We start from the raw sequence: 9,396 nt of genomic DNA, 5'->3' as shown, positions 1-9,396 counted from the left end.
CGCGAGGCGCCGAGATTGCTGGGAGTGGTGGTCCCGCAGCCGAAGGGTAGGTGTCCCGCGCGGGCCAGCGGCTGCCCAGGCCGTACATATGCGCATGAGCCACCACTTCCGCTCTGTTCGGCCCGGCCTCTGTCCCCACCCCTCCGCAGGACGCGGGTTTCTAGTGCTGTATAGTAGTTAAGAGCCCTAGAGGAGTTATTCCACCTCGTCCCTCCTTCTCTTCCTGTTGATTGGGCCAATGAGGTAATGACCGCAGTGGACTGGCTCCTGGGGTTGCCAGTCTGTTCCGAGATGTACTTATATCCCCGCTGAGCGGTAGGCACTGGAGATTTGAGGGGCTGAACGGGAAGATGGGTTAGATTTTCTGGGCATGCAACGATCTTGAGGCAGCGGACGGCAGCAAGATCGGCTCTGTCTCGGTCTTGGGCGGGTCTTGTTGTCACCCCGCGTCCCCGGCGGGCATGCAGCGGCGCCGGACTTGTTCTGCCTCCAAGTACGAAACTCACAGTAAAGTTTGTGCCTCGCTTGTCGCCCTCTATCCCCGCGACCCCCACCCCGGCAAAAGTGACAGACAAAGCCACACCCCCACGCGGCCAGGCCGGTGAGGGGCGTGAATGCGGCGGGGGCGGGGCCCGCGGGGAGGGGGGCAGAGGCGGGTGGCGGGGCGCATGCGCCGTACGGGGGGCCGAATGTTTCCCAAGTGTTTGAAACTGGTATTTGGGTTTTCCACGTTGGACAAGTGCGGCGCGGCGGGCAGCGCGCGCCCCTTCCCGCGCTCGCTCGGCCCAGCCCCGGCCCCTCTGCCGGGGTGCGCGCCCGCACGCCCGCCCGCGCCCGCCCCGCGCCCGAGGCCGCCGAGCGCTGGCCCGGCACACCCGCGCCGGGTCCCCGGGCCCAGGCTGCGCGGCTCGCAGATGTAGCGGCGCGGGGCCGGCAGGAGGGGGGGGCGCCGGCGGGCGGGAGGTTTGCATTTTGCAGGGCTGGGCTCCGAGGGGGCGGGGGCTGGAGGAAGCGGAAAGCCGCGCCGAGTCGCCGGGGACCTCGGTGAACCATGTTGAGCCCTGCCAACGGGGAGCAAATCCACCTCGTGAACTATGTGGAAGACTACCTGGACTCCATCGAGTCTCTGCCTTTCGACCTGCAGAGAAACGTCTCGCTGATGCGGGAGATCGACGCGAAATACCAAGGTACGGCGGGATGCATGGGCGGGGGCGGCCGCTCCATCCCCGCGGGTCGCGGCTCGCCGCGGGGCCGCGGGCCGTCCAGGTCCCTTCCCCGGGAGCCGTGGGCCCGCGGCGGTGTCCCTGGCCCGGCAGAAACAAAAGGTCTGGAGCGTCTTTGATTCGTCAAGGTCCTTGTGTGCGAAGCCGGGACACGGAGGAGGAAGGAGAAAAGAGAGGTCTCAATGCCAGGCTGCGCGAGCAAAGCGCTCTTTGTAGTGAAGTGACGAGGCGGGGTGTTGCGGGGGAGGGGGCTTAGGGGCGCAGGCTACAGCGCGGAAGGAGGAATATGCCGCTTTCGCTAGGGCTGAGGAGCTCAGGGACGGGGCTACGCGCAGGTCTGCTGGGAGGGCGCTGCAGGCGAGGGGTCCCCCGGCCCTGCTGGCTATCCCTAGAGCCACATACACCCAGTCCCGAATCTGAGTGTTATATAAAGTCCAGGGTCCGTACTGTGCGCGGTGTAGCCCCGGTCACCCCCGCCCAGCCCCCTAGCTGTCCCGCGGTGCTGGACACCGAGTCGGGGGCTACATGGTTTGGTGTAGTTTGCGGAGGCCCTGGGCTTTATTCCGTGCGTACAGTGGGGAGGGGAAAAGAGGGGAGGATGTGGCGAGGAAGTCGCCCATCTGTGCTGCGCTCGGGGGGCGCTTGCAAAGACCAGGGGTTGGAGAAGAACATGGCTGGGAGAGGACCTGTGGGTCGTTGTCTGCAGCCCCGGCCGCCCAGGGTCCGGGAGAGAAGCGAGGGTTCATGTCCGCTGGGAATTGTTGGCTGTTGGGGAAACTTTCCTGCCAGGTCAGGCACGGCTTTGGGGGCTCTGTTTGGAACGTTGGTCCTCACTCCGAGTTTACTAATGTTTACAGGGCTGCGCAGCAGGGAAACAGGAGAGTGGGGGGGAGGCGCAAAGCCATAGCTTTCAGTGAAACACGCAGAAGCCCCCTCTCGGCTAGGCGCCCCTGCGCGCTCTATCAGACACTCGCTTTCGCAGCGTTATTTATAAGAGGCTTATTAGCATATTGCGAACCTCCCGCTCTAGCCTTCTCACGATTGGCTGTGGTGTCCCCATGGAATGTCCTTATCAGTCCGCTGCTTAGCTATTGGTTACTGGGCCGGATGAGGGCGGGCCTTGCACTGTGACTGGCACGGGTCTCTGTTTCCGCGGCCTTCTTTTTTCTCTTTGGTAGAGGGGCGGGGAGGAGGGAGGAGGTCGAGTTGATTTGAATGTCTTCGGGTCGCCCGGCTTCTGGCCTTGGATTGGCTATTGACGCTGCGGGGTGGGCCGTGTTCCCCTGCCCTACTCTGAGATTGGCTCCCCCTTCTGGCCTCCGCCCTCCGGCCTGGCGACCCTCATAGGCTGCAGTTGCCTGGGAGGGGCGCGTCCTCGCTCGCCTCCTCCCCATTGGCCGGATTCCCGGCCCCGCCCCCTATCCTCGGGGACCGGAGCCTCGCTACTTCCGGTCGTGGAGCTATGGCGGCGCCTGGCAGTCGAAGGCAAGGTTTCTTAGTCCTTCTGTTGGCTGTACGGAGGACTGACCTCAGGCTTCCCGCCCTGGCCTCATGGAACCGCGGGACAGGCCAGCGGCTGCGAGGATTGAGGGACGCGTGAGTGCTCCGTTTGGGGGGAGGGGGCCTCTTCTTGGAGGTCCGTGCCCGTGATGGGTCGGGTAGTGTAATCATTGAAGAACAGGGGTATTTAAAGGATTCACAGCCTTTGTAGAGTCCGTGGTACTGTTAATTGCCATTTTCCTAGATGACAAAAAAAGAAGTACCTTGAAAGTATTCTAACATTCACGCCTGTATACCCCTTAAAGTTACTTCCTTTCTTTATGGCTCTTTTGCTGTTCAGTTAATATACTGTGCGGTGTTTATTTAACTCCTGTGGAGCACGTACTGAAGCCAGTGCTGTTGAGTGAGCTGTAGAGTCTAATCATTCGTCATGAGAACAGTCATAATTTATTCGTTTGGGATTTGCTATAAATGTTAAGATATGCAGCGTAGTTCTTAAAAATTAAGTTTTTACTTTATATTGCAAGTCAAACAGCAATTTCTATTGTATAGTATGCATTAGTTGGAGGTTAATACATAATGATGGATTATAATTCAATCACCTTTAAATTGTATTTTTAAAATTATTTTTTGTGTTATTTTTTAAATACCCACTCACCTACCCACCATGGAAGTCGCTTTCATAAAGAACTTAAGTGCAAACCTATGTAAAGTTAAAGTACATTATGGATCATTGAAAGACCAAATTTGTTGCGATGTCTTTTAATCCTTAAATTTTCCCCCATTGTACCATTCCCCCCATTGTACTGTACTTTCCTACAGTAATGTTACTGTGGAGCATTTCTAGAGGAAATGGTCTGCAGCAGTTCGAGCTGATGGGGTTGAAGAAGTGAGTGTCCTGGCAAGATGCCTCCCTAGCTAGCGCTGGTGTTCCTCTTTAACAGACATTTGTACTTCAGGTGGCTTTGTTTAAATAGAGTGCTTTGCCCAGGGCATCCAAGAAATGTATGCCATTATGAAGGTAACAGAATTACTTCTTGATAATTTTGTGATGTTTGTTTCCTACAAGTGAGAATCCACATAGGTATACGCTAGCTCGTGATATAAAAGAAGCCATACTTATTAAATTTTAAATTAGCCATATGGTAGAATTGTTCTCTTTTCTCTGAAATGCTAAAATTGTTGCTAGATAATTTGGTTACTTATTAAACCAAATGATAGTTTTGTAATGTGCAAGTCATTTAAAATAAATGTCAGAGCCCTGACTGGGTAGTTCATTTGATTAGCGTCATCCCAATATGCCAAGGTTGAGGGTTCCACCTCAGGTCAGGGCACATAAAAGAAGCAACTAATAAATGGATAAGTAGGTGGAACAACAAATTGATGTTTCTGTTTCTCTCTCTCAAATACATTTTTAAAACAAACATTACCCAGCATTTCTAATTATTATTTGGGTTTAAAAAATGAATGGCAGAAACTTATTTTAACATCAAACAGAACTTGGGTTGAGCACAGCTATCAGCTATTTATTTTCAGGATTAATTAAGATGCTGTAGGCCTGTGGCACTCCTTTCTGGTGGGAAATTACACATTGTTTTAGCAAGTATCTTCAGAGCTATCTTTAGTTTAAGAATGTAGCCTGGAAAATAATACTTACTATTTACCTAAGCTCCAGTGTTGGCCTAAGTTTGTATGTTTACTTTAGTTTTAGATTTATACCTTATAACTGTTTGGAGATAAGATCTGGGTGATAGCCACATTTTATGCGTTTTCTTCTGACATCCCCACACTTAACTTCCTAGTTTGAGAGTAGAATTGCCTTATTTTGAGAGACTGCAGAAGGTTTACAAGAGAAAAGCCTGCTACTATTTCATGGTACTATTTGGGGGAAATAACTCTAGAAATTTGTACCTGTGTATTTAAGCTTTTGGCAAGAATATTTACTTTATTTCAATCAGATTTTTTAACTTTATTTTTTTGAGAAATAGCCTAATTACATTTGCAAAATTATATTTTATATTCACACACACTGCCTTCCTACCTAAGAAGGTTTCAGTTTAGTATTGAGGGTTTTAAATATATTTTTGATGTTTTACAGTGTATAGATATGTTACTGTTTTAAGCAGGAAATCCAAAAGCAAAATCTGCCGTCTTTGTTATAAAGCAAGGCTGGATTGTGTGGCTTATTGTGACAACCTTTATTATTTTCAGTAATACAGAGGAATAAGATGCTAGGATGAAAATGACGCGATTAATAAATTGAGTCTCTAGGTAATATATACAGTCTATAATTTAATAGGGTATTGTAGACATCAGTACACTAGAATGAAATGAATAAGGGCCTTTAAATTATTAGAAAAATATTTGAATAAAAACAGTGGAAATAGAGGACATCATTACTTTTCTTGAAAATAAAAATTTGGGACCCAGTGCTTCATCTAAATTTGATCTTTTCTCCTAATTGTCCATCGTAGGAGTGTTACTCACACTTCTGAATGTACACGGTCCCTTGGGGAGCTTTTGGTAGCACTTTGCTAAATGAGAACTGTGTTGGCATTTGTATTTAGTTCCAAGGATTTTTTTTCTACAGGGAAAAAAAGGCCTGCTAGGAAGGCATACAAGGTATAAGCTTTTTCATACTAGGAAATTTTGCATTGATCATTTCTCTCCTTTGTATTTACTTTTTCATAGACCAGAGAATTAAATAAAAGGCTTGGTAGTGTTTATAGTGTGGGTGTAATGCTCATTTTTCCCTTTGCAGAAATCCTGAAGGAACTGGATGACTATTATGAGAAGTTTAAACGGGAGACGGACGGCACCCAAAAGAGGAGACTGTTGCATTGCATTCAGAGAGCCCTGATTCGGAGCCAGGAGCTGGGCGATGAGAAAATTCAGATTGTGAGTCAGATGGTAGAGCTGGTGGAGAACCGGACCAGGCAGGTAGACAGTCACGTGGAACTCTTTGAGGCGCACCAAGAAGTCAATGATACCACTGGCCACAGTGGCAAAGCTGGCCAGGATAAGTCCAAGAATGAGACAATCACTCAGGCAGAAAAGCCCAATAACAAGAGGTCTCGGCGTCAGCGCAACAACGAGAATCGGGAGAATGCAGCTAATAATCATGACCACGATGACATCACCTCAGGAACGCCTAAGGAGAAGAAAGCAAAGGCCTCCAAGAAGAAGAAACGCTCCAAGGCCAAAGCAGAGAGAGAAGCATCCCCTGCAGACCTTCCCATCGACCCAAATGAGCCCACGTACTGTCTGTGCAATCAGGTCTCCTATGGAGAAATGATTGGCTGTGACAATGACGAGTGCCCCATCGAGTGGTTCCACTTCTCCTGTGTAGGACTGAATCATAAACCAAAGGGCAAGTGGTACTGTCCCAAATGTCGAGGGGAGAATGAGAAAACCATGGACAAAGCCCTGGAGAAATCCAAAAAGGAGAGGGCTTATAACAGGTAGTTGGTGGACCTTGCTGAGCTGTGAGGAGGACTAAGCCAGTGTATTTATTACATTGCCACCTTTGGTGAGGTGCAAGAACTGTACAATGTATATTTTTAAAGAATGTTAGAAAAGGAACCATTCCTTTTGTAGGGATGGCAGTGATTCTCTTTGCCTTTTGTTTTCATTGGTACACTTGTGTAACAAGAAAGTGGTCTGTGGATCAGCATTTTAGAAACTACAAATATAGGTTTGAATTAAACATTCAAGCGAGTCTGACTGATTTTTGGGGTGGGAGGGGGATCAGGAAAGTTGACCTGGAAGTATTCTAACATGTTAAATGTGGAAAGAAATTCATTTAGCTACTGTTTTAATTTAATAAAAATAACATCATTTCATGAACAATTTCTTGAAAAATTAGCCAACCAAGTTGCCAAATCTTCTTGCTTTAATAATATATAGCCATATAACAATTTAAGTTTGAAAATTATTTTTGATAAGGTAAATGGTCAAATTTTACATGACATTTTACATGGTGTCCTATTCCCCAAATGGCCATTTTTAAATGACTGTATACATTTTTAATAACCAAACAGAAGTGGTCTAGTCATGGAATCAAATTCATGCTTTTGCTATCACCCATCCTAGCATAGTGTACGTACTTTATGTAAAGTGTAAAGATGTACATTTCCAAGTGAACTTGCACTTGCTGCATTATAATCAGAAGTGCAGCCAGATGCCATTATGAGACCAAGGTGTTTCCTTTATGCAGATGTGACATGAAGAAGTAAATGAAACTTAGCCAGTTCTTCTAGCAGTATATTTAATTTCAATATAAGTGATTTTTAAATTTTTCTCTTTGAAGTATGTACACCAGCGGTTTAGACAAAGCCTTAAGCAAAATTTGGTGTTATTGTTCTCAGTAATGAAACAGAAGTCGCCTAATTGTCAGCAAGTAAATGTCAAAACAATATATATTTAGACCAAGGGTTGGAAAATTATTGCCCACAGGCCAAATCCAGCCCTCCACCTGTTTTTGTATGGCCTGTGAGCCAAGAATGATCCTTACATTGTTTAAATCGAAAGACTCCTATTTTGTGATACAGAAAAATTATATGGAATTCAAATTTTAGTGTCCATAAATAAAGTTTTATTGTCACACAGTCATGCTCATCCACTGTTTTTGTACAGTGGCAGAGTTGAGTGGTTATGAATGAGACACTATATTAGCCACAAAGCTGAAATTGCTTATTTTTTTATCATAAGTTTGCAGACCTGACAAACTAACTTCTTGCATGATAAACTGTCCTTAACTGCCCACATATTAAAAGGGTCAACAGAACTTTCATTCTTAAGGGATATATGATTTACTTTAACCATATATTATAGTTTGTTTTACATCCTCTGTGAAGCTGCTACAAGGAAGAACTGTAGCATCTAAGGATCTGTGTGGCATTTATTGTAAGTAAAACAAGTTGTTTTTTGATTGTTTACTTCATTTGATAAAAATTATTGAGAACTTTATTTGTGCCAGAGTTAATTAAGTCTCTGTTTTACAGTGAATTTCCATTATAGGAGGTTATTTGGTAGAGAAATGTAAATTATAATTGATCATATAAATTAAAATGTGAACTTTTTGCGTATCAATACCTACAAATAGGCATTTACTTTCCAGCAAAACTTCAAGACATTTGGGAATCTTGTGTTGAAATTTGGTAAGATTTAGCTGGGTAAACAATAAATAAACATTTTACTATATGAAATAAGTTTAACTAAAACACTTGATAATAATGACTCAAGTAGTTTATTTTTAAATTTTATTGTTGTGCAATTACAGTTGTCTGCATTTTCCCCCCACCACTCCCTGCCAAAAGTAGTTTAAAAGAGTCTTTGCTTACATAAAATTCTATTTAGTTTTTCAGTTCTGTTTTAATTAGCACTAATAATGAAAATTAAGTGATGGGAGTAGAGTTTAAATAGAACACAGTTGCTGATCCCAGATTTCTTTATATTCAGTGTTGCTGTAGACAGCTGTAGTTGAGACAGAAATATTTGTATGCATCTTGTGCCTTTGGGGTTTGATCCATAAATGTGCTTAATTCTTGATTCATGGATTTTCACTTTTAGGACACCTATTACATGTAGGGTAGTTCTGAGAAATAAATGAGGTTACGTGAGTGACACTGGGATGATATTAAGCAAATGCTGGTCCCTACCCTTTAGTGAAGTTTCCAGTGAGGACAACTGGTGAGGCATTTTTTTCTTTGAAAAATGTGGAACATTATAGAGGAAGATTTTGATGGATTTGGCAGTATTTTAAATCGCTTAATTCCTTTGGACATGGAAAATACAATCATAGAAAAGTACTTGGTACATCAAGACTTAGGCTTTAAATCATGATTAAATACTATAGGAAGATCCAGGTAACCCTGGGGGAATGCTGAAAATGGGATTGAATTATTTTTGGAAACATTAGTTAGAAGCTATCTAATGTAGAATACTTGCTTACTTTTTTAGTTGAAGTATAATTGGCATATAACATTTTATTTCAGGTGTACAACGTAATTGTATACATTTTGAAATGATCACAAGCCTAGTTAGCATTTGTCATATTAAGTTACAAAATTTTTAAAAAATTTTGTGATGAGGACTTAAGATTTACTCTTTTAGCAACTATAAAATGTGCAATACATTATTACTAACTATAGTCACTATGCTGTACATTATATCCCCTTGACTTATAACTGAAGTTTGTACCTACCTTACCTTCGCCCTTTTGCCCACCTGCATCCCTGCCTTTGACAACCACCACTTCCAGTTCCTTATATATTTAATAACCAAGTTATTTTAGTTCGGATTGGGTCTAAAATGTTTCAGTTAGAATGGAATACTTTATTTTAAACTGGGCTAAGGAAATTTGGTTCATTCAATTAACTATCAAGTATTGATTAGCCATGGCTGGCATTACTGGCGCAGCACGTGTGGAGGAGGGTGTACCCTGGGTACCGAGGAGGAATACTGACTGCAGTAGCCAGACCCATGGGCCACACAGAGACACTTCTTCCAGTGGCTTGGACATTGCGGTATAGTTATCTCAGAACCAAGACTATCAGTGGTTAGAATGTAGCCTGGAAAATAATACTTACTATTTACCTAAGCTCCAGTGTTGGCCTAAGTTTGTATGTTTACTTTAGTTTTAGATTTATGCCTTATAACTGTTTGGAGATAA

General features: G+C 44.7%; 1 protein-coding gene across 1 annotated transcript; it reads left to right on the top strand.

Moving 5' to 3' along the window:
* Positions 1-700: 700 nt before the first annotated feature.
* Positions 701-6,442, top strand: ING1 (inhibitor of growth family member 1). Its single transcript, XM_037038347.1, has 2 exons — positions 701-1,187; positions 5,485-6,442. The coding sequence occupies exons 1-2, from the start codon at positions 1,052-1,054 to the stop codon at positions 6,186-6,188; spliced, it is 840 nt and encodes a 279-aa protein (XP_036894242.1). The 5' UTR covers positions 701-1,051; the 3' UTR covers positions 6,189-6,442.
* Positions 6,443-9,396: the final 2,954 nt, after the last annotated feature.

Source organism: Sturnira hondurensis, unplaced genomic scaffold (assembly GCF_014824575.4).
Source record: "Sturnira hondurensis isolate 20B ecotype Veracruz unplaced genomic scaffold, ASM1482457v3 Scaffold0024333, whole genome shotgun sequence".
Classification (NCBI taxonomy): Eukaryota; Metazoa; Chordata; class Mammalia; order Chiroptera; family Phyllostomidae; genus Sturnira; species Sturnira hondurensis.
The sequence above is the reverse complement of the archived record's forward strand: the minus strand, read 5'-3'. Positions and strand labels throughout refer to the sequence as shown.